At 36.2% G+C, this 25,000-nt stretch overlaps 2 protein-coding genes across 3 annotated transcripts in view; one reads left to right on the top strand and one right to left on the bottom strand.

Moving 5' to 3' along the window:
- The window catches only part of LOC133638378 (sodium-dependent phosphate transporter 1-B-like), a 38,112-nt gene extending 31,430 nt beyond the window's left edge, over positions 1-6,682 (bottom strand). Inside the window, exon 1 of one of the 2 annotated variants that reach the window (XM_062030918.1) lies at positions 6,586-6,682. The gene's annotated coding sequence lies outside the window, so the exon portion shown is untranslated. Of the gene's footprint in view, positions 1-6,406 lie in introns of both variants that reach the window. The other variant, XM_062030917.1, reaches the window with a different exon arrangement.
- A 7,749-nt stretch (positions 6,683-14,431) lies between these two features.
- The window catches only part of LOC133638379 (stAR-related lipid transfer protein 7, mitochondrial-like), an 11,592-nt gene continuing 1,023 nt past the window's right edge, over positions 14,432-25,000 (top strand). The window contains exons 1-8 of the mRNA XM_062030919.1: positions 14,432-14,634; positions 15,717-16,176; positions 16,244-16,410; positions 16,498-16,547; positions 20,766-20,876; positions 20,950-21,032; positions 22,385-22,484; positions 22,573-22,657. Coding sequence (XP_061886903.1) covers positions 15,737-16,176; positions 16,244-16,410; positions 16,498-16,547; positions 20,766-20,876; positions 20,950-21,032; positions 22,385-22,484; positions 22,573-22,657 — 1,036 coding nt within the window. The 5' untranslated portion in view covers positions 14,432-14,634; positions 15,717-15,736. The remainder of the gene's footprint in view (positions 14,635-15,716; positions 16,177-16,243; positions 16,411-16,497; positions 16,548-20,765; positions 20,877-20,949; positions 21,033-22,384; positions 22,485-22,572; positions 22,658-25,000) is intronic.

Genomic DNA, 25,000 nt, shown 5'->3' with positions numbered 1-25,000 from the left:
ACTGTAGTAGTATTACTTCCTCCTGTCTATTATTATCTAGTACTATGTAGTACTGTAGTAGTATTACTACCTCCTGTCTAGTATTATCTAGTACTGTAGTAGTATTACTTCCTCCTGTCTAGTATTATCTAGTACTATGTAGTATTACTACCTCCTGTCTAGTATTATCTAGTACTGTAGTAGTATTACTTCCTCCTGTCTAGTATTATCTAGTACTATGTAGTACTGTAGTAGTATTACTTCTTCATGTCTAGTATTATCTAGTACTATGTAGTACTGTAGTACTATTACTTCCTCCTGTCTAGTACTATGTAGTACTGTAGTAGTATTACTTCCTCCTGTCTAGTATTGTCTAGTACTATGTAGTACTGTAGTATTACTTCCTCCTGTCTAGTATTATCTAGTACTATGTAGTACTGTAGTAGTATTACTTCCTCCTGTCTAGTATTATCTAGTACTGTAGTAGTATTACTTCCTCCTGTCTAGTATTATCTAGTACTATGTAGTACTGTAGTAGTATTACTTCCTCCTGTCTATTATTATCTAGTACTATGTAGTACTGTAGTAGTATTACTACCTCCTGTCTAGTATTATCTAGTACTGTAGTAGTATTACTTCCTCCTGTCTAGTATTATCTAGTACTATGTAGTATTACTACCTCCTGTCTAGTATTATCTAGTACTGTAGTAGTATTACTTCCTCCTGTCTAGTATTATCTAGTACTATGTAGTACTGTAGTAGTATTACTTCTTCATGTCTAGTATTATCTAGTACTATGTAGTACTGTAGTACTATTACTTCCTCCTGTCTAGTACTATGTAGTACTGTAGTAGTATTACTTCCTCCTGTCTAGTATTGTCTAGTACTATGTAGTACTGTAGTATTACTTCCTCCTGTCTAGTATTATCTAGTACTATGTAGTACTGTAGTAGTATTACTTCCTCCTGTCTAGTATTATCTAGTACTGTAGTAGTATTACTTCCTCCTGTCTAGTATTATCTAGTACTATGTAGTACTGTAGTAGTATTACTTCCTCCTGTCTAGTATTATCTAGTACTGTAGTAGTATTACTTCCTCCTGTCTAGTATTATCTAGTACTATGTAGTACTGTAGTAGTATTACTACCTCCTGTCTAGTATTATCTAGTACTGTAGTAGTATTACTTCCTCCTGTCTAGTATTATCTAGTACTATGTAGTACTGTAGTAGTATTACTTCCTCCTGTCTCAGTATCTAGTACTATGTAGTACTGTAGTAGTATTACTTCCTCCTGTCTAGTATTATCTAGTACTATGTAGTACTGTAGTAGTATTACTTCCTCCTGTCTAGTATTATCTAGTACTATGTAGTACTGTAGTAGTATTACTACCTCCTGTCTAGTATTATCTAGTACTGTAGTAGTATTACTTCCTCCTGTCTAGTATTATCTAGTACTATGTAGTAGTATTACTTCCTCCTGTCTAGTATTATCTAGTACTGTAGTAGTATTACTTCCTCCTGTCTAGTATTATCTAGTACTATGTAGTACTGTAGTAGTATTACTTCCTCCTGTCTAGTATTATCTAGTACTGTAGTAGTATTACTTCTTCCTGTCTAGTATTATCTAGTACTATGTAGTACTGTAGTAGTATTACTTCCTCCTGTCTAGTATTATCTAGTACTGTAGTAGTATTACTTCTTCCTGTCTAGTATTATCTAGTACTATGTAGTACTGTAGTAGTATTACTTCCTCCTGTCTAGTAATATCTAGTACTGTAGTAGTATTACTTCCTCCTGTCTAGTATTATCTAGTACTATGTAGTACTGTGGTGCACATGCAGCGACAAGTGATGCACGCTTTACACCCGAGACGCTAAAAAGAGAAAAGTTGATGAGGAATGGCGTGTTTTCAACAAGACATGAACTGCCAAGCAACGTTCCCTCTAAGGTGCGCGCCTGCGCAATTGCGCACTGCTCAAGCGTCCTCTGCGCACAGCAAGTATATGCCGCGCACCAAATCAAATCCCATCTGAATTCTAAACAAAATAAACACATTTATTCTGTGTAATTTTGCAATGCAACTTTGAGTGACAGTGACAACAAGCGGCCCTAACGGTGTTCGTCAACACCGTTCAATTATTGTAACGTCTATCGAGATGCTTCGAGGACAGGAATTATATCGATCACTTTATTGAGCAAAACTGTTTATATTCGGACATAACCACACCAAAAACATGAGTAAAACAATTCTATCTGGAAAAACTAGTCATTTTCTGCCGTACAAACCAGGCCAAAACCAACTTGTCATCTGTCACCAACACGCATAGCACTAAACCACTGGTGCGTTTATGGCCACACAAAAAGTCGGACAACTCAAACACCACACAAAGTTACACTATGACTCCTCAGTCATACGTGTGCTTATTTTACTGTCATTTATTATTAATGTTAATTCATTTATATTAATCATGGAATGCTGTTACACACACTATGTTGAAGTATTACTATTATTATTTATCTTACGGTATATATCAAAAATAATATTGAGCAAAATTTAATTGAAATATTGTCGATGTGGCCCTCCAGCAGTGCTCGGGTAGCTCATGCGGCCCCCGGTAAAAATTAATTGCCCACCCCTGGTCTAGAAGGTGTTCACTTTCAAACGTGCTTCAAGCAATACTCTCTCTGCTCCTGTTTGTTATCAAGCTACTGATGGCGCTTTGTCAAAGTCGATCTACTAACAAGCTATCATTGAATATATATCTTAATGGCTGGCCGATAAAAAGATATCAATACATATCACAATAAACTGGGCCTAAAATAAAATCTGCAATTTTTTCATAAAAAATTCGATTTACGATTTTCCCTCTTACTTTTAAAAGAAACCAATGAATACAAACATAACGACAAGGATCATTCAAAACAAGTTTTGCTCAAAAACTAGTAGTTTGAAATGACACTACATAAACTGCAACTTATAAGCAAAATTCTAATTTGTATAATATTTTGAGACCAGATAAAAATCGTACATTTCATGCAATCCTTTTTTTAAAGAACTAAATCAAGTGCTTGTTCTGGGAAGTAATACTTCTGTAAACAAAAATGTAGCCGTCGTACATGGAAAAGGAATAGTAATCTCCAACATTGAAATGTAATAAAGTGCAAACTAAAAACTTCTGTCTTGGCAAAAAACACAAGCATTAATCATTAAATTAAAATCAGATTATTAAAATCAATCAGATTATTAAAGTGCAAACTTAGCACTTTTGTCTCTAATAAACTATTACTGTAAATTAGGGGTGTAACGGCACACAAAAAATTTCAGTTCGGTACGTACCTCGGTTTAGAGGTCACGGTTCGGTTCATTTTCGGTACAGTAAGAAAACAACAAAATATACATTTTTGGTTATTTATTCATCAAATTTGCAAAATCTTCTACCAAAAATATTTTTCCTAGTGGAATATTTGATGTGAAGTAATGGGAACCTTGGATATGTCAATAATTCATAATAACATTGATTTTGATTCAATATTATGTTTTGAGCAATGACAGTTTGAAAGAAAAAAAAAAGAGCTTTGTTTTATTAGTCAACATTGCAACTTTTTCTAAATTACATTTAACCTTTAAGCTTTTTTATTTCACTTTTGTTACGTTTTTGTTTATTTTAATAGTATTTTTAGAATGTGCCGTGGGCCTTTAAAACATTAGCTGTGGGCCGCAACTTTTGACACCCCTGCTATAGATCATAAATAATTAAATGTGATAAATCTATGGATAAAAAGCAGAGCCTGGCGACGCATGCGCGTTTATCATAACTCTCTCGCTCTGTCTCTGCCCCTCCCTCACCAATGCTGCTCCGCGCACAATTTGTTTTGTTTTTAACCCCTTCTTAACCCTGAACGTACATTGAAAATACACGCAACCCTAACTCAAAATGCCGGACATTTGAGGCATTTAAGAAACTCCACCCTGACAGCTCCGCAAAAGAGGACATGTCCGCTGAAAAGAGGACGTATGGTCAGTCTATCCTAGCCTGTTAGCTGCTAGCATGCCGTGTGTTGCCGTACCGAAACCGTTCAATACAAATACACGTACCATTACACCCCTACTGTAAATAAAAATGTAGTATTGTACAATATATGCAAATAAATAAAGTGAAACATTGAGCTGTCTATACAGTTTTAAACACAGACTCTTCCATAAGTACCCTGGGCTCCTTCTTAGTGTACTGATGATGTTAGACATAATTGCACATGTCATATCTCACTATTTTGATGATTAAATGCGTTCTATTTAAAACGAGTGCACAGTTTGGATGTGCAACATTATTCCCCTTTTCTCATCATCCTTCTGTAAATGTTTTTGCCCCATAAGCCGATTCTTAGGTGGTGTTAGTCGTGGTCTCGTTCGCTTCGTAGAGAGTTGCATTTCCCCCGCTCAGTTTGATGCTGTTTCACATGCTCGAATAAGTATGTTGTGATGCTGCCTTTTTTAAGAAGCTTTGCAGCGTGCAGTCATTTCTTCTACGTCTGTTGCCTCAAATCTAAAGCACTGGCAACACTTTTCTTTTCTTTGGAACAAACATTAGCATTAGCCACATTTTGCTAGGCTTGTGGATCTCCGCTAAGGAAGTAAGGTGGCGGGCGAAGGCTACGTGTTCAATGTGATTTTAGAATGGTGTTTACATTGAGTGTTTTCCATAGTTTTGACAATTCCTTCACGTTCCGCCTTGATAGCTGAGGGGATTACAATCAGAGGAAGATTACATTTAAATAAATATTTTAGACAGGTAATAAAAAATATCAACAATTATAGATAGCGGCCGATAGAAAACAAACACTTATATCGTGATACAGTTTTCAGACATATAGCCCAGCCCTAGTGAAGCAGCGGGCGACCCGGGCGTGGACGAGACTCAAACCAAACAACAATTTCTATTCTATTCATTAGTGAAAAAATACTTTTTTGGTACAATCAGCTATTTTAAACCACACCATTTATTCTTTATTATTTTAAGCAAACATCTTTAAAAAATATACACTTGCAATAAATCACATCTACCCTTTGTGTTTTGTTAAACATGCTATATTTACATGGCATGTCTATTTTAACCTGCGTGCCATACATTTTCTAAAAATAAAAAAAAACATGACATGTTATATAACTGTCAATATATATATATATATATAACAATATAACTGTCAATGAGCGATCTTGAACGCATCATAAAAAAATCCCTCAACTACCCCCCAAAATGGATTAACTCGCTGGAATAAAACAAAAGACAATATAACATACATCCATAAACGTGGACTCTTGTGGAAAAGTGCAATATATTTATCTGTACAGTAACCTATTTATTTATTTACCGTATTTTTCAGACTATAAGTCGCAGTTTTTTTTCATAGTTTAGACTTATATATGTTTTTTTCCTTCTTTATTATGCATTTTCAGCAGGTGCGACTTATACTCCGGTGCAACTTATACTCCAAAAAATACGGTATATATGCACCTTATTGCTTTTTTATCCTGCACTGCCATGAGCTAATTAAATGAAATTTCGTTCTTATCTGTACTGTAAAGTTCAAATTTGAATGACAATAAAAAGGAAGTCTAAGTCTAATTTATTTTGTTGGTGTTCGTCGGTAAACAACTGATAACATGTTCGTATTAGACTTGAACCATCGCCATTGATGCGTGACGTCATAGTCGGTGATCGGAAATCTACAACTTTCCGAGTTCACTGGAACGCATCGATTTGAGTGTGGCCATTTTCGGGCTCATTTCGCCAGACAAAGCCGGATCACGACTTTAAAAATCTGTAATTATAACACGCCGTTGAGTTTAAGACAAATTGGATGTTTAAACAGAACAGTTTGGGGAAAGAAAAAAACAGTTTATGGAGAGAAAGTGTCGCGTCTGTAGTAGCGAAGGAGGTACATTTTCAACCAGCGCACATGTCGTCATCCATTCATAAAACTACGTAGCACATTTAACATTTACTCAACGATCGTAACAGTTTTAATTAATTATTTGCCGTGTCATAAAATGGCTTGACTTTCTTTCCGCGACCCGGATGTGGCTCGCATGAATGGGCAGGCAGGCGGGCGGGAGTACTAGCGAGCCCCCTTCAATGACCTGCCAAGTGCCGGACAAACGATGCTAACGTTAGCCGCACGAGTCTTTAACCGGCGTGCCGTCAAATCGAAGTCATTCGACAAACGTCAGCGAAGTTTATTTTGGGCAAAACTTGAAGTGTTATAACCCAACGTTGACCGTTTTTCATTCAAACTAACGTGTCGTCGGAAGTCATGGATGCTAACATTAGCAACACTCTCCGCCATACACGCAGACACTGTAAAAGACAGAGTACACATTGTGCCACAAAGTACACATTTTGAGTGTAACAGACAACACTTGAACTCACCACACGTTTCCTTGCCAATATCGTTGAAGAATGGCCGAGCGGGTAAGCTAATTATGCGCGCGCACACACACAGGAACGTTACGATGGCGCGCGCGCGGAACTGTAGAATATTTTTTTAAATAAATAAAAATAAAACCCCACCGCAAATAGCGAACTGACGTTTGTAAAAGAAAACGTACAGTTAGAAAGACGATAGCCGTTTCCAGTCCGGAGCTGCCTAGTAGTTGACCCGCGTCTCGTTCACCGTGTGAGGACTCAATGATAACTAGTCTCTGACCACACATGCGCAGTGCCAGCAAGGGAGGGTTTATCAAGAGGCGGTGGGTCGACACAAGTGCCGACATCATCGATACCAGGCTCGTCTCGAATCCGAGCGTGATGCGGATGACATCTTTCAAGGTCTCTCTTGTTTGTTTATTTTTAACAAATGGTGTGTTTTGTTCTGTTCTCCCAACATATTAAATATCATCATATTGATGAATTGCTTATGGACAGAAATGTCCTTAAACAAAAGGCCTACTGAAATGATTTTTTTTTTATTTAAACGGGGATAGCAGATCCATTCTATGTGTCATACTTGATCATTTCGCGATATTGCCATATTTTTGCTGAAAGGATTTAGTAGAGAACATCGACGATAAAGTTTGCAACTTTTGATCGCTGATAAAAAAAAGCCTTGCCTGTACCGGAAGTAGCGTGACGTAACAGGTTGAAGGGCCACTCACATTTCCCCATTGTTAACAATGCGGCGAGAGCGATTCGGACCGAGAAAGCGACGATTACCCCATTAATTTGAGCGAGGATGAAAGATTTGTGGATGAGGAACGTGAGAGTGAAGGACTAGAGTGCAGTGCAGGACGTATCTTTTTTCGCTCTGACCGTAACTTAGGTACAAGGTGTTTATTGGATTCCACACTTTCTCCTTTTTCTATTGTGGATCACGGATTTGTATTTTAAACCACCTCGGATACTATATCCTCTTGAAAATGAGAGTCGAGCACGCGAAATGGACATTCACAGTGACTTTTATCTCCACGACTATACATCGGCGAAGCTCTTTAGCTACGGAGCTAACGTGATAGCATCGTGCTTAAATGCAGATAGAAACAAAATAAATAAACCCCTGACTGGAAGGATAGACAGAAAATCAACAATACTATTAAACCGTGGACATGTAACTACACGGTTAATAATTTCCAGCTTGTCGAAGCTTAACAATGCTGTTGCTAACGACGCCATTGAAGCCAACTTAGCTACGGGACCTCGACAGAGCTATGCTAAAAACATTAGCTATCCACCTACGCCAGCCAGCCCTCATCAGCTCATCAACACCCGTGCTCACCTGCGTTCCAGCGATCGACGGAGCGACGAAGGACTTCACCCGGTCATAGATGTGGTCGGCGGCCCGGAGACGGAGGAAGTCAAGGTGAGGTCGGCGGCTAGCGCGTCTGCTATCCATCTCAAAGTCCTCCTGGTTGTGTTGCTGCAGCCAGCCACTAATACACCGATCCCACCTACAGCTTTCTTCTTTGCAGTCTTCATTGTTCATTAAACAAATTGCAAAAGATTCACCAACACAGATGTCCAGAATACTGTGGAATTTTGCGATGAAAACAGAGCTTTTTGTTTTGGATTCAATGGAGTCGGAATACTTCCGTTTCAACCATTGACGTCACGCGCATACGTCATCATACATAGACGTTTTCAAGCGGAAGTTTAGCGGGAAATTTAAAATGTCACTTTATAAGTTAACCCGGCCGTATTGGCATGTGTTGCAATGTTAAGATTTCATCATTGATATATAAACTATCAGACTGCGTGGTCGCTAGTAGTGGCTTTCAGTAGGCCTTTAAACATACTTTGAGGGCAAAACAAAACATTTGAATGAGAACCAATAGTAGTTATTGCTTCTAACTTTGCTTAATTTGTATGAACCAACTTGAATACAATAAAAACAAAACAAATGGAATGGCTTTGTTATGTGTACAACTCTGGTAATGGGTACATTCGCACCCACCTGCACAAATGTACTTCAAAATGTAACAATCAAAATAAATAAGACCTTTTCTTGTTTACTAGGGCATGCATATACAATATGCATTAGTTAGTTTAAAATCAACGATAATGAAAAGGAGATGCTTGGAAATAGCATAAAAATGCCCCAAAAACTTGGAAAAAACGCGATTCATAGCGTTACTTTTTGGTGTAACCATCATGAGCGTTCTGTTCAGGTAAATTTCTTTTATATTTTGATAAATCATCATATTTATGTGTTCCATCCATCCATTTTCTACCGCTTTTTGGGGTCGCTGGAGCCTATCTCAGCTACAATCGGGCGGAAGGCGGGGTACACCCTGGACAAGTCGCCACCTCATCACAGGGCCAACACAGATAGACAGACAACATTCACACTCACATTCACACTTAGGGCCAATTTAGTGTTGCCAATCAACCTATCCCCAGGTGCATGTCTTTGGAGGTGGGAGGGGCCTATCCCCAGGTGCATGTCTTTGGAGGTGGGAGGGGCCTATCCCCAGGTGCATGTCTTTGGAGGTGGGAGGGGCCTATCCCCAGGTGCATGTCTTTGGAGGTGGGAGGAAGCCGGAGTACCCGGAGGGAACCCACGCAAACTCCACACAGAAAGATCGCGAGCCTGGGATTGAACCCAGGACTACTCAGGACCTTCGTATTGTGAGGCAGACGCACTAACCCCTCTTCCACCGTGCTGCCCATATTTATGTGTTACTAAATTTAAATAGGTATTGATCAATCTTTAAGCTGTGTGTATTTGATTTCAGTTTGCTTTTGACATCTTATTTAGAATTGTAGTTGAAACTTTTACAACCTTGTGTTGCGCTCATGATGGCGTAACCAAACTAGATTTCATTTAATGATCTTATTTTGAATATTTATTCCCTTTTTTTTACATTTAGTATATTTAAATATTCATTTATAAACATTGAATACATTTCAAATATAAATAAAATGCAATTGCCTTCATCTTATAGGGTAATGTTTAGTTACACCAAGTCATGAGCGTAACACTATCACTTTGACTTGTAATATCTCTAATTCTGCTGGTGTTTTATGCTTTTTTTTCTTTTTGGAACATGTACTATACATATAATACAATAAAGTTCTAGAAATACTTTAATTTTGCCTTTGAAAGTAACACTCCAATGTCCATTAGTGGAGCTGCACACTTATGTAATCAGCTGTTACAATGTCTTATGTTGTTGTATTAAATGTAGCTATGTTCTTCACAAGTTTGTTGTTTTGTGACACCAATAGTTTTATGTCATATTTAGTTTGCCGAAAAATGACTTGGAAAAAAGTGTCCAAGCCAAATATATCGGCTAACTTACCCTGCATGTGCCTGGTATCAGGTCGACGCCAAACGTGCTAGTATCGCCCACCTCCTTCTGTTATCATTACCGAAGCCCCGCCCACTTTTACTATTTCCTGTCATTATTTCAAAGTACTTTTACTCTGGCAAAAGACGTGTTTGTGCCGCCAAAACGTGTTTTGTTTGGACATGTTTACACGTTTACAATATCTTACTTAATGCATTATTAAAGAATAATACGTGTATTAATTCAAGAAAAGAATAAGGCATTTGGAGACATTCCACGGTTAAAAATGGGACACTTGCCCCTTAATGGCATTAAATTGTGTCTAACAACATTATTTATATTATTATTATTAATTACCATTTGGTTTCCTAATATATATGTGGCAGCAAAGGCGCAAATGAGGGCATGTAAATTACATTTCTTTGTCAGAAGTCTAAAATATGCTTTACCTCTTAATTACAACACTTAGGCTGTAATTAAGCCTATAGTAGCTTTTTTTCCCCTGGGATGTATTGTTTGAACTTATGCCCTCACCTTCATCACTGCATGCAGTATGCGTGCAATATGTTATTTTCGTGGACAAACAGCGCCACCTGTCGTCTACTACGCCTACAAAGTCTCGGTTGTCTTAAATTCAAAGTTATATAATAGATATATTTATTTTGTCCCTCTCGTTTAGTTACATAATGTAAGATAAACAAGTACTGTACAGTGCGTGACTTGGCCCCCACGTTTGCAGTTTATATATATATATATATATAATGTTTTATATATATATATATATATAAATATATATATATATATATATATATATATATATATATATATATATATATATATATATAACATTATATATATATATATATAATGTTATATATATATATATATAAATATATATATATATATATATATATATATATATATATATATATATATATATATATATATATATATATAATGTTATATATATATATAATGTTATATATATATATATATATATATATATATATATATATATATATATATATATATATATATATATATATATATATATATATATATATATATATATATATATATATATATATGGTTTTTAAATGCTTGGATAACTCGGCTCCCCAATTGCTCTGCAAGGCTATTACAAGACTGCAAAGTGGTACCAGATCTACCACCCGAGCAGTGTCAAAAGGCAACTGTTGTGTTCCATTCCGTAGAACATCTTTTGCCCAGACTGCCTTTTCAATAAAAGGACCACAACTATGGAACTCTTTACCGGACACTTTGAAAAGTATACCTGCACTTGTCACTTTCAAAAAACAAACAAAATAATGGCTAGTTGAGCAACCATCGTGTTCCCATGTTTAGTTTTTACTCATTTTTACTGATTGGTTTTTATCTAGTCTGCACTTTGTCTGTGTTATTATTATTATTGGCTTTTATCTAGTTTGCATTTTGTCTGTATTATTACTATTATCATTATTATCGACTAATTCTATTTTTTATTTTCCTATTTTAATGATGTTGGATCTGTGTTGTTGTTGGGGACAAGTGTTGTAAATGAGCTTTGGCTACAAACACTATGATGCATACATCGGATAACTGTTTCAGATGTCTATGTTTTTGTATCCGTCCCTATTTCAAATAAACCTCTATAATAATAATAAAAATAATAATAAATTTAAAAAAAAAATATATATATATATATATATATATATATATATATATATATATATATATATATATATATATATATATATTTATATATACATATATTTTCTGTTAAAACTAAAAGTTGTTGTTGTTAAAGTGTGTCATACTTGTCATTTAATTAACATTGGTACATGTGTATTTGTCGCCACCATGTGGTCAAAGCAGATACTGCATCTTTGAGAAGTGTGTCCTTTGAATCAACCGGAAGTAGCGTAAGGCAAGCAGATAACTTGTATATAAATAAATATACGTATTGATTGATTGATTGAAACTTTTATTAGTAGATTGCACAGTACAGTACATATTCCGTACAATTGACCACTAAATGGTAACACCCCAATAAGTTTTTCAACTTGTTTAAGTCGGGGTCCACGTTAATCAATTCATGGTAAACATGGTGGCTCTTTTTAAAGAAATACTGCATATATCTTTTTGTACAAAAAGTTGAAATTAGTTTTTGTCCAAAATATTGTTCGTTAAATTCACGATTTGTGATGGTAAAAGGAGATCTTTGTCATGCTCATTAGCGATGACTTTCGACGTCATCTAAGATGGCGTTAGTAGTACAAATTCACATTTGTTTACCTTCTACACGCCTTGTAAGTTAGCATTACAGCATATATATGTTTACATTTGCACAACATATGTATATGTTGACTGTATTGTTTGTCTTTTTAGTTTCACCCTTTTGAATGTCATTAAACCTTTTAGTGGTCAATTGTACGGAATATGTACTTCACTGGGCAATCTACTAATACAAGTTCCAATCAAAAACCTGCTGACAACGCTCATCGCTCTCCAGAGTTGTGACGTAAGAAAGGTGTTGAACAGCTGACAATAAAAAAGGTGGCAATAAATACTGATAAAGTTGAGGAATGCTCATCAAACACTTATTTGGAACATCCCACAGGTGAACAGGCAAATTGAGAACAGGTGGGTGACATGATCGGGTATAAAAGTAGACTCCATGAAATGCTCAGTCATTCACAAACAAGGATGGGGCGAGGGTCACCACTTTGTCAACAAATGCGTGAGCAAATTGTTGAACAGTTTAAGAACAACATTTCTCAACCAGCTATTGCAAGGAATTTAGGGATTTCACCATCTACGGTCTGTAATATCATCAAAGGGTTCAGAGAATCTGGAGAAATCACTGCACGTAAGCAGCTAAGCCCGTGACCTTCCATCCCTCCGGCTGTACTGCATCAACAAGCGACATCAGTGTGTAAAGGATATCACCACATGGAACACTTCAGAAACCCACTGTCAGTAACTACAGTTGGTCGGTACATCTGTAAGTGCAAGCTAAAACTCTCCTATGCAAGGCGAAAACCGTTTATCAACAACACCCAGAAACGCCGTCGGCTTCGCTGGGCCTGAGCTCATCTAAGATGGACTGATACAAAGTGGAAAAGTGTTCTGTGGTCTGGCGAGTCCACATTTCAAATTGGTTTTGGAAACTGTGGACGTCGTGTCCTCCGGACCAAAGAGGAAAAGAACCATCCGGATTGTTCTAGGCGCAAAGTGTAAAAGCCAGCATGTGTGATGGTATGGGGGTGTATTAGTGCCCAAGACCTGGGTAACTTACACATCTGTGAAGGCGCCATTAATGCTGAAAGGTACATACAGGTTTTGGAGCAACATATGTTGCCATCCAAGCAACGTTACCATGGACGCCCCTGCTTATTTCAGCAAGACAATGCCAAGCCACGTGTTACATCAACGTGGCTTCATAGTAAAAGAGTGTGGGTACTAGACTGGCCTGCCTGTAGTCCAGACCTGTCTCCCATTGAAAATGTGTGGCGCATTATGAAGCCTAAAATAGCACAAGGGAGACCCCCGGACTGTTGAACAACTTAAGCTGTACATCAAGCAAGAATGGGAAAGAATTCCACCTGAGAAGCTTCAAAAATGTGTCTCCTCAGTTCCCAAACGTTTACTGAGTGTCGTTAAAAGGAAAGGCCATGTAACACAGTGGTGAACATGCCCTTTCCCAACTACTTTGGCACGTGTTGCAGCCATGAAATTCTAAGTTAATTATTATTTGCAAAAAAAAATAAAGTTTATGAGTTTGAACATCAAATATCTTGTCTTTGTAGTGCATTCAATTGAATATGGGTTGAAAATGATTTGCAAATCATTGTATTCCGTTTATATTTACATCTAACACAATTTCCCAACTCATATGGAAACGGGGTTTGTATATACACACACATGTATGTGTATGTGTATGTATATATATATATATATATATATATATATATATATATATATATATATATATATATATATATATATATATATATATATGTATATATATATATATATGTATATATATATATATATATATATATGTATATGTATGAAATACTTGAATTTCAGTGAATTCTAGCTATATATATATATATATATATATATATATATATATATATATATATATATATATATATATATATATATATACACACACACACACACACACACACACTCACATTGTAGGGTTTAGTGCTGATCCCTCACAATAAGAAGGTTGTGAGTTCGATTCCTGGGCTAGGGTCTTTCTGTTTGCATGTTCGGTAGAAAATGGATGGATGGATGAATACAGATACAGAACTGGTTCTAATGTGTGTATATATTTTTTCTTAAATGATGCCCGCCCCCCGACTGCTTCTGTACCTTGCCATGGTCGCATATTGATGACGTCATGACTCTTATTTTTAAACCCAGGTTTGAATGCGATTGTTTCTCTCCCCAAAGCTGATGTTTTATAAAATACAAACCTGGGACGACAGTGGCAAATATGACAGAGAACATTCGGAACAAACACATTTCATCTAGCTACAATCTTTACCAAATACACATGAGCTAATCATTTACCCTCTCGACCAATCACAACCCCCGTTATGAATCACCTCTGTCCAATAAGCGTGCGTGTTATACGCCTGCCAGGCTTCAACTTCCGGGTGGGTGTGTCCAAGAGACGACGGGGAAGAAGAGGTCAAATCAGTCGCTTTTTAAAAGATGCCAAACGTGGGAACTTCACTCGGATAAAAGTCTCAAGTTGCAACTACAACAACAACATAAAGTTGAAGCGGAGGCGCTTAAAAGTATCTGCCGGCTGCGGTGGTGCAAGTGGCGCCTTTCAGTCGCAGACTGCTGGTTAAGGTTAGTCATGCTAACGTTAGCTGATGCTAAATGTCGCGTGCTCGCTAACTTCAGCGCAATAATGTTGTTTACTTTATGTTTACCTTATAGATATGTTTATTTTATAGATATATGTTTACTTTATAAATATGTTTACTATATATATATATATATATTTACTTTATATATATATGTATATTTACTTTATATATATATGTTTACTTTATATATATATATATATGTTTACTATATATATATATATGTTTACTATATATATATATATGTTTACTTTATATATATAGTATGTTTACTTTGTTTACTATATATATGTTTACTTTATATATATATATGTTTACTTTATATATACAGTATATATATGTTTACTATATATATATATATATATATATATGTTTACTTTATATATATAGTATGTTTACTTTGTTTACTATATATATATGTTTACTTTATATATATATATATATATGTTTACTTTATATATATATATGTTTACTTTATAGATATGTTTATTTTATGTTTACTTTATATATATATATATGTTTACTTTATGTTTACTTTATATATATATATATGTTTACTTTATATATATATATATATGTATGTTTACTTTATAGATATATGTTTATTTTATGTTTACTTTGGAGATAAATGTTTACTTTGGAGATAAATGTTTACTTTGGAGAGAAATGTTTATTTTTGGGATAAATGTTTACTTTGGGGATAAATGTTTATTTTAGAGATAAATGTTTATTTTGGAGATAAATGTTTACTTTGGGGATAAATGTTTATTTTAGAGATAAATGTTTATTCTGGAGATTAATGTTTACTTTGGAGATAAATGTTTATTTTGGAGATAAATATTTACTTTGGAGATAAATGTTTACTTTGGAGATAAATGTTTACTTTGGGGATAAATGCTTATTTTGGAGATAAATGTGCTGCTTATGAAGGTAAACTACTGCTATTCACACGTTTAACATAACACTGGCATGGTGCATTTGAAGGTAAACTACTGATATTGACACGTGTGACATAACACTGATATGGTGCATTTCTTCACATCTCCTACTTTGCTGCTCATCCAGTCTTGGGAGGAGAGGCCGCCATGTTTCAGTCGGTGCCGCGTCGTCTGCCCGGCGAGGTCGGGGTCAGGACGCTCAGGCTGCGGAGTTTGGGGTTGTTCCGGCAGGAGGAAGGCAGGGGCTCGTCTCCCTGGCTGGGCAGGGCCACAGGCCTGCTGCTGTCCACCCTCCAAAGGGCGGCGGTCCTGGTCCGGGAGACTACAAGATGCGGACAAAAGAGGAAGGGACTGCTGTCCATATTCGTGGACCATTGTAGTTTTTTGACCGGCCAGAGGCTGCGGCGCGCGTGTCGGATCGGCGAGCTCTACTCCAACTTGTACTCGGAGAGGACCAGGTGGACCCTGGTGGGGAGCATATGGCGTCGGTTGCAGAGCAAGCACCCTCCGACAGGTCGGCTGATGGCGGCCCTGGCGGGCGTCTTCATGTGGGAGCATGAGAAGATTCAAGATGAGGAGATACTCAGGTTGGGATTGTGCACACTCGATACAAACACAGCCATATTGTGCTATAATACTTACATCCCTGTGCAGGTGTGGACTCGAGCTAGAGGCGCTGGACATGGTGAAGAGTCAAAAGCACAAAGCTGCAGGCTCCACCGGCGAACACGTGGATGTGGGCTGGGAGGCGGTGATGGAGAAGAAAGACTTCAAAGTGTGGAAGAGACCCATCCCTGACAGTCACCTGTACGAGTACAGAGGTCAGTCGCTCGCTGGGTTAGCTTGCAGGCCGCCATGAAACAAGTCGACATCATAACAGCCCTTATTGTTGTTGTGTGCCATCACAGTGTTGGGCTCCTACAGCGACATCACACCAAGACAGTTTTTCAACGTGCAGGTATGATATTTATCAACTTTTACAAGACTTGCAATGTATACTGCAGGGTTGCACCTACATCAGGCCTGGGCAATTATTTAAAAAATGTGTCTGGGGGCCGGCATAACTATTTTTAGGAACACTAATACAAAACCTCACAATAATGTCTGATTGAACGCTAAAAGTGAAGTGAAGTGAATTGTATTTATATAGCGCTTTTTCTCTAGTGCAGGGGTCACCAACCTTTTTGAAACCAAGAGCTACTTCTTGGGTACTGATTAATGCGAAGGGCTACCAGTTTGATACACACTTAAATAAATTGGCAGAAATAGCCAATTTGCTCAATTTACCTTTAACTCTATGTTATTATTAATAATTAATGATATTTACACTTAATTGAACGGTTTAAAAGAGGAGAAAACACGAAAAAAATGACAATTAAATTTTGAAACATAGTTCATCTTCAAATTTGACTCTTTAACATTCAAAATTCAACCGAAAAAAAGAAGAGAAAAACTAGCTAATTCGAATCTTTTTGAAAAAAATAAAAAAATAATTTATGGAACATCATTAGTAATTTTTCCTGATTAAGATGAATTTTAGAATTTTGATGACATGTTTTAAATAGGTTAAAATCCAATCTGCACTTTGTTAGAATATATAACAAATTGGACCAAGCTATATTTCTAACAAAGACAAATCATTATTTCTTCTAGATTTTCCAGAACAAAAATTTTAAAAGAAATTCAAAAGACTTTGAAATAAGATTTAAATTTGATTCTACAGATTTTTTAGATTTGCCAGAATAATTTTTTTGAATTTTAATCATAATAAGTTTGAAGAAATATTTCACAAATATTCTTTGTCGAAAAAACAGAAGCTAAAATGAAGAATTAAATTAAAATGTATTTATTATTCTTTACAGTAAAAAAAATAAATTTACTTGAACATTGATTTAAATTGTCAGGAAAGAAGAGGAAGGAATTTAAAAGGTAAAAAGGTATATGTGTTTAAAAATCCTAAAATTTTTAAGGTTGTATTTTTTCTCTAAAATTGTCTTTCTGAAAGTTATAAGAAGCAAAGTAAAAAAATGAATGCATTTATTTAAACAAGTGAAGACCAAGTCTTTAAAATATTTTCAAATTCTATTTGAGTTTTGTCTCTCTTAGAAATAATAATGTCGGGCAAAGCGAGACCAGCTTGCTAGTAAATAAATACAATTTAAAAAATAGGGGCAGCTCACTGGTAAGTGCTGCTATTTGAGCTATTTTTAGAACAGGCCAGCGGGCTACTCATCTGGTCCTTACGGGCTACCTGGTGCCCGCGGGCACCACGTTGGTGACCCCTGCTCTAGTGACTCAAAGCGCTTTACATAGTGAAACCCAATATCTAAGTTACAATTAAACCAGTGTGGGTGGCACAGGGTAAAGTGTCTTGCCCAAGGACACAGCGGCAGTGACTAGGATGGCGGAAGCGGGGATCAAACCTGGAACCCTCAAGTTGCTGGCACGGCCACTCTACCAACCGAGCTATACCGCCCCGTTATGACAGACCACCTTAAAAAACGGAATGGAATTTAAATTTTTTTTACTGAATGAGACTTCCAGAATGTACATGAAAATAAAGAATGTGGGATTTACAATATTGACTATGAAGGATAAAACACTGAATATTGACAACATATGAACGTCACACCCCCTCTCCATCCACATATTTTACAATCAAGCAAAACGCAACAAAAATGCAACAAACAGAGTTAAATATGAACGCAAAGTGGAAATAAACCCAGCTACAATCTGATATGTGATATATCACTAAGCTTTAGAACTTAGTTGTAAAAATCTCCTTCCGCGTCTGTCCCTGACACCCACATTTCAAGCTGGCCGCTCTGGAAACACTCTGTGGAAACGCTCCCCACCCACACTGCTTGGTGCCTCGTCTGAGCTGCTGTGACTTAGATTACCATAGTAACTAATTAAATTACCATAGTAACTAATTAGATGACCATAGTAACTAGTATATCATGCAAAAGTGCAGATTCCAAGCATTGAAAGACTTAGTATAGTTGAAGACTTGCGGTCATTAGAAAACATCACTGCACATCATAATGGCAGCTACACTTTCCATCTTAAACATCTAAAAAAAATTATTTGGGAATGTCCGGCGGGCCAGATTGAAAAGCTCAACGGGCCGCATGTGGCCCCCGGGCCTTAATTTGCCCAGGTCTGCCCTACATGTAATTGATTGTGGCGTGCCGCCACGGCAAGATAAATGGCACCACACCTTAAAAAAAACCTTTTTTTTTTTTACATGAAGATTTTAAAATACTTACAGTACAGGCCAAAAGTTTGGACACACCTTCTCCTCATTCAATGTGTTGTCTTTATTTTCATGACTATTTACATTGTAGATTGTCACATCAAAACTATGAATGAACACATGTGGAGTTATGTACTTCACAAAAAAGGTGAAATAACTGAAAACATGTTTTATATTCTAGTTTCTTCAAAATAGCCACCCTTTGCTCTGATTACTGCTTTGCACACTCTTGGCATTCTCTCCATGAGCTTCAAGAGGTAGTCACCTGAAATGCTTGTCACTTCACAGGTGTGCTTGAAGCTCATGGAGAGAATGCCAAGAGTGTGCAAAGCAGTAATCAGAGCAAAGGGTGGATATTTTGAAGAAACTAGAATATAAAACATGTTTTCAGTTATTTCACCTTTTTTTGTGAAGTACATAACTCCACATGTGTTCATTCATAGTTTTGATGCCTTCAGTGACAATCTACAATGTAAATAGTCATGAAAATAAAGAAAACACATTGAATGAGGAGGTGTGTCCAAACTTTTGGCCTGTACTGTATATATATATATATATACTGTATATAGTCTATTAGTTAAAATCGTGGTCAAAAGTTTACATACACTTGTAAAGATCATAATTTCATGGCTGTCTTGAGTTTCCAATCATTTCTACAACTCTTATTTTTTTGTGATAGAGTGATTGGAGCACATACTTGTTGGTCACAAAAAACATTCATGAAGTTTGCTTCTTTTATGAATTTATTATGAGTCTACTGAAAATGTGCTGGGTCAAAAGTATACATACAGCAATGTTAATATTTGCTTACATGTCCCTTGGCAAGTTTCACTGCAATAGGACACTTTTGGTAGCCATCCACAAGCTTCTGCTTGAATGTTTGACCACTTCTCTTGACTAAATTGGTGCAGTTCAGCTAAATGTGTTGGTTTTCTGACAAGGACTTGTTTCTTCAGCATTGTCCACACGTTTAAGTCAGGACTTCCATTCTAAAACCTTCATTCTAGCCTGATTTAGCCATTTCTTTACCACTTTTGACGTGTGTTTGGGGTCATTGTCCTGTTGGAACACCCAACTGCGCCCAAGACCCAACCTCCGGGCTGATGATTTTAGGTTGTCCCGAAGAATTTGGAGGTAATCCTCCTTTTTCGTTGTCCCATTTACTCTCTGTAAAGCACCAGTTCCATTGGCAGCAAAACAGGCCCAGAGCATAATACTACCACCACCATGCTTGACGGTAGGGATGGTGTTCCTGGGATTAAAGGCCTCACCTTTTCTCCTCCAAACATATTGCTGCGTATTGTGGCCAAACAGCTCTTTTTTTGTATCATCTGACCACAGAACTTTCCTCCAGAAGGTCTTTTCTTTGTCCATGTGATGTCAGAGGAAACAACAATGTAGCTGTTTGGCCGCAATACCATTATGTCCAAATGTCATTCATTTATTCAATGTAAAAAATACATTAAATTATTAAATATTTAATTAATGATTGCGGAGCATGCTGACCCAGACCATGGATCACGTAAAGAGGAGGAATTTATTGATGTTGTCTGACTTATTTCCGCACTTTCAGACCGAGATACTCCTCTGCTTCTCTGCTTAGAGATGAAATAAATCCATGAGTGCTGACAGGGCTGTGATTACTGGCTAAATATAGCTAAGTTGGCAACTCTTCTTATTCTCTGGCAGACCCAGGTGTGTTATGTGCTTATGAGCGCTGGCTACAAATGAATGTATTGGAAACACTGTCATTAAGAGCTGTGGCTGTAAGCAACCTCCAATTGTAGTTCTGTGTCTACATAAGATGTCAGTAGCAGCTGTTGGGTGTCCTTCATGGATCCACCTCTTGCACAATGTCAACACCACTGTTTAAATAGCACAATGACAACACGGCTGACCTCGGTCTTGCCTTTGTCCCAGTTGGACACGGACTACAGGAAGAAGTGGGACGCGCTTGTCATCAAACTGGAAGTGGTGGACCGAGACGTCAACACGGGCTCAGAGGTGGTCCACTGGGCCACGCACTTTCCTGTGAGTTCTTCCTCCTCTTCCTCCTCTGGGACCTAAAATAAAAGCACTAAATGGACTCTCTCCCCCCACACAGTACCCCATGTACTCCAGAGACTACGTCTATGTGCGGCGCTATGACGTGGACCTGGACAACAACCTGATGATCTTGGTGTCCAGGTAGGAGTCAGCACACCATCTTACATTTGAATACACAAATATGTGTACTTTGTATATATACAGTGGGGCAAAAAAGTATTTAGTCAGCCACCCATTGACAATCAATGGGTGGCTGACTAAATACTTTTTTGCCCCACTGTATATATCAGGGGTCACCAACGCGGTGCCCGCGGGCACCAGGTAGCCCGTAAGGACCAGATGAGTAGCCCGCTGGCCTGTTCTAAAAATAGCTCAAATAGCAGCACTTACCAGTGAGCTGCCTCTATTTTTTAAATTGTATTTATTTACTAGCAAGCTGGTCTCGCTTTGCCCGACATTTTTAATTCTAAGAGAGACAAAACTCAAATAGAATTTGAAAATCCAAGAAAATATTTTAAAGACTTGGTCTTCACTTGTTTAAATAAATTCATACTTTTTTTTTACTTTGCTTCTTATAACTTTCAGAAAGACAATTTTAGAGAAAAAATACAACCTTAAAAATTATTTTAGGATTTTTAAACACATATACCTTTTTACCTTTTAAATTCCTTCCTCTTCTTTCCTGACAATTTAAATCAATGTTCAAGTAAAAAAAAATTTTTTATTGTAAAGAATAATAAATACATTTTAATTTAATTCTTCATTTTAGCTTCTGTTTTTTCGACGAAGAATATTTGAGAAGTATTTCTTCAAACTTATTATGATTAAAATTCAAAAAAATTATTCTGGCAAATCTAGAAAATCTGTAGAATCAAATTTAAATCTTATTTCAAAGTCTTTTAAATTTCTTTTAAAATTTTTGTTCTGGAAAATCTAGAAGAAATAATGATTTGTCTTTGTTAGAAATATAGCTTGGTCCAATTTGTTGTATATTCTGACAAAGTGTAGCTTGGATTTTAACCTATTTAAAACATGTCATCAAAATTCTAAAATTAATCTTAATCAGGAAAAATTACTAACGATGCTCCATAAATTATTATTTTTAATTTTTTCAAAAAGATTCGAATTAGCTAGTTTTTCTCTTCTTTTTTTCGGTTGAATTTTGAATTTTAAAGAGTCAAAATTGAAGATAAACTATGTTTCAAAATTCAATTGTCATTTTTTTCATGTTTTCTCCTCTTTTAAACCGTTCAATTAAGTGTAAATATCATTAATTATTAATAATAACAGAGTTAAAGGTAAATTGAGCAAATTGGCTATTTCTGGCAATTTATTTAAGTGTGTATCAAACTGGTAGCCCTTCGCATTAATCACTACCCAAGAAGTAGCTCTTGGTTTCAAAAAGGTTGGTGACCCCTGATATATATACATAAGAGACAATCATGATTTAGGGCTATATAAATAAACATTGATTGATGTCCTCTTTTTATCAGAGCTGTGCAGCATCCCAGAGTTCCAGAGTCTCAGGACTTTGTGAGAGTTCACACGTACCAGTCCAAGATGGTCATCCGCCCGCACACGTCCTTTGACGAGGTTATTGTCACTAATCTAGCGCTACAAACACCAAATTAACTCTTGTTATGGTGAGCCACTTCTAAAAATGTGACTGTTTTTGTTCCAGAATGGCTTCGACTACTTGCTGACTTACAGTGACGACCCCCAGACCGCCTTCCCTCGTTACTGTGTCAGCTGGATGGTGTCCAGTGGTGAGATTCCCGAGTTCACCTATTCAACAAATCTCACTGCACACACTCTGAAAATGTATTTCTTGAAAAGTGCTTCTTTTTTCCGCATATTTTTAAATTGTAACTTTCTCACGTCTTAATTTAAAACATGACTGCTGGCCTAATTGCAACAATGTTAACATATTGTAGGACTACATCATTAATGGACTTGGAAGGTGTTAATTACTGCAATTATTAAACGCAAGAGGCTCAGGTTCCACCAGTGGTATGTAAGGAATCAATTAATTAAATATTCAAACGCAGTGTTACTGTTCAAACTGGGAGTGGCTAAAAATATTCAATATTTTTGTTAAAGAAATCATCTGCCTTGTTTTTAATGCATACTTAGGCCTACTACGCGACTGTATTTAATGTTGGTTGTTATGGCGGCACTTGAAGAGCCAAGTGTTTTCTGGGGAGGTACTCAATGAACCAAGTTTTATTGGTGTCCGTGTAAAATGGCTGAAGGAAGTTCTCCGGTGAAAAGAGTACGAGGTCTGTCACCACAGTCCCAAACAAGCACACTGCAAAAACTGAAATATCTCAAATAAGGGTGATATTTGCTTATTTTCTGTCTGATAAGATCATTCTTCTCACTAAGCAGATTTTATGTTAGAGTGTTTTACTTGTTTTAAGTGTTTTGGTCCTAAATGATCTCAGTAAGATATTACAGCTTGTAGCTGAGATTTGATGACCTATATTGAGTAAAACATGCTTGAAACTAGAATTTCAGCTGATGCAAAGCTGTGTCATCAACACTCACAAGTATAAAACTACTTTTTTAAAGTAATAATTTCTTATTTCAAGCATGAAAAAAAAAATCATTATGTCAAGATAATGGCATCAGCATTTACTTAATTTAAGAATATTTTTCAACATATTGAGCAAAAAGGTCTCAATTTTCTTCTACCAAGAAAAGTGCACTTATTAGTGAGAATATACTTATTTTAAGCTATTTTTGGGTTCATTGAGGTTAGCTAATTTGACTTGTTTTGGAAAGTCTTGACAAGCCACATTTTCTTGTTCTATTGGCAGATAATTTTGCTTAGTTCAAGTAAAATACCCCTCATTTTTGTATTTTTTTTAACTTGTTTTTGAACACTGACTTTTTGCAGTGCAGCCAAGGACAGTGTAAATAAACACGGGTGTTGTAGACGTAACTCAAATGTTTTAGAAAGTAGATATTGTTCAAATGTGTGGGGCAAAAATATGTTGGTTGACATTGTAAAATAATCTTCCTTCACTTGTCATTCTAGCAATTTTAGGAATTCGGATAAATGAAATCTAAAAATCGCAAATGTAATCGCTATTGCAATTTTTGTCACAAAAATCGCAATTACCGTATTTTTCGGACAATTAGTCGCTCCGGAGTATAAGTCGCACCGGCCGAGAATGCATAATAAAGAAGGAAAAAAAACATATATAAGTCGCACTGGAGTATAAGTCGCATTTTTTGGGGAAATTTATTTGATAAAACCCAACACCAAGAATAGACATTTGAAAGGCAATTTAAAATGTCTAAAGAATAGTGAACAACAGGCTGAATAAGTGTACGTTATATGAGGCATAAATAACCAACTGAGAACGTGCCTGGTATGTTAACGTAACATATTATGGTAAGAGTCATTCAAATAACTATAACATATAGAACATGCTATACGTTTACCAAACACTCTGTCACTCCTAATCGCTAAATCCCATGAAATCTTATACATCTAGTCTCTTACGTGAATGAGCTAAATAATATTATTTGATATTTTACGCTAATGTGTTAATCATTTCACACATAAGTCGCTCCTGAGTATAAGTCGCACCCCCGGCCAAACTATGAAAAAAACTGCGACTTATAGTCCGAAAAATACGGTAGATTTTTTTTTCTCAAAATCGTGCAGCTCTATTGCATACTTTTACCCTATTATTAGTTTAAAAAAATTTATTTACAATAAGCCAAGTATTTATGTAATTTAAACAATTAATTCATAATCAACATTTTTCAACTTTGAATTAATTTACATTTAGTTTGGCAGTCAATGTTGAAAAAAACACTCAGAATTTTTTTTTTTACATTAAAAAAATGATGAATCTCATTTTATTCACAATTAGACATTTCATAATTTAGTGGTTTTGTGACATTTGGTTCAAAATATGTAGTTCTAATTTAAAAGAATGTTTTGCACAATTAAAAAATGTTCAGTTCTCTTCAAATATGTAACTCTCAAAATATGTTTAAGTTGGAAAAATAACTATCAGTTGTGTGTTCTTATCTAACATGTATGTACGTTTTACTATTATGTCTTACTATTGAAATGTCAAACCAATTTGAAT

The sequence above is a fragment of the Entelurus aequoreus genome, linkage group LG21 (assembly GCF_033978785.1).
Source record: "Entelurus aequoreus isolate RoL-2023_Sb linkage group LG21, RoL_Eaeq_v1.1, whole genome shotgun sequence".
NCBI classification, from domain to species: domain Eukaryota; kingdom Metazoa; phylum Chordata; class Actinopteri; order Syngnathiformes; family Syngnathidae; genus Entelurus; species Entelurus aequoreus.
This window is presented reverse-complemented; position numbering and strand designations above follow the sequence as displayed.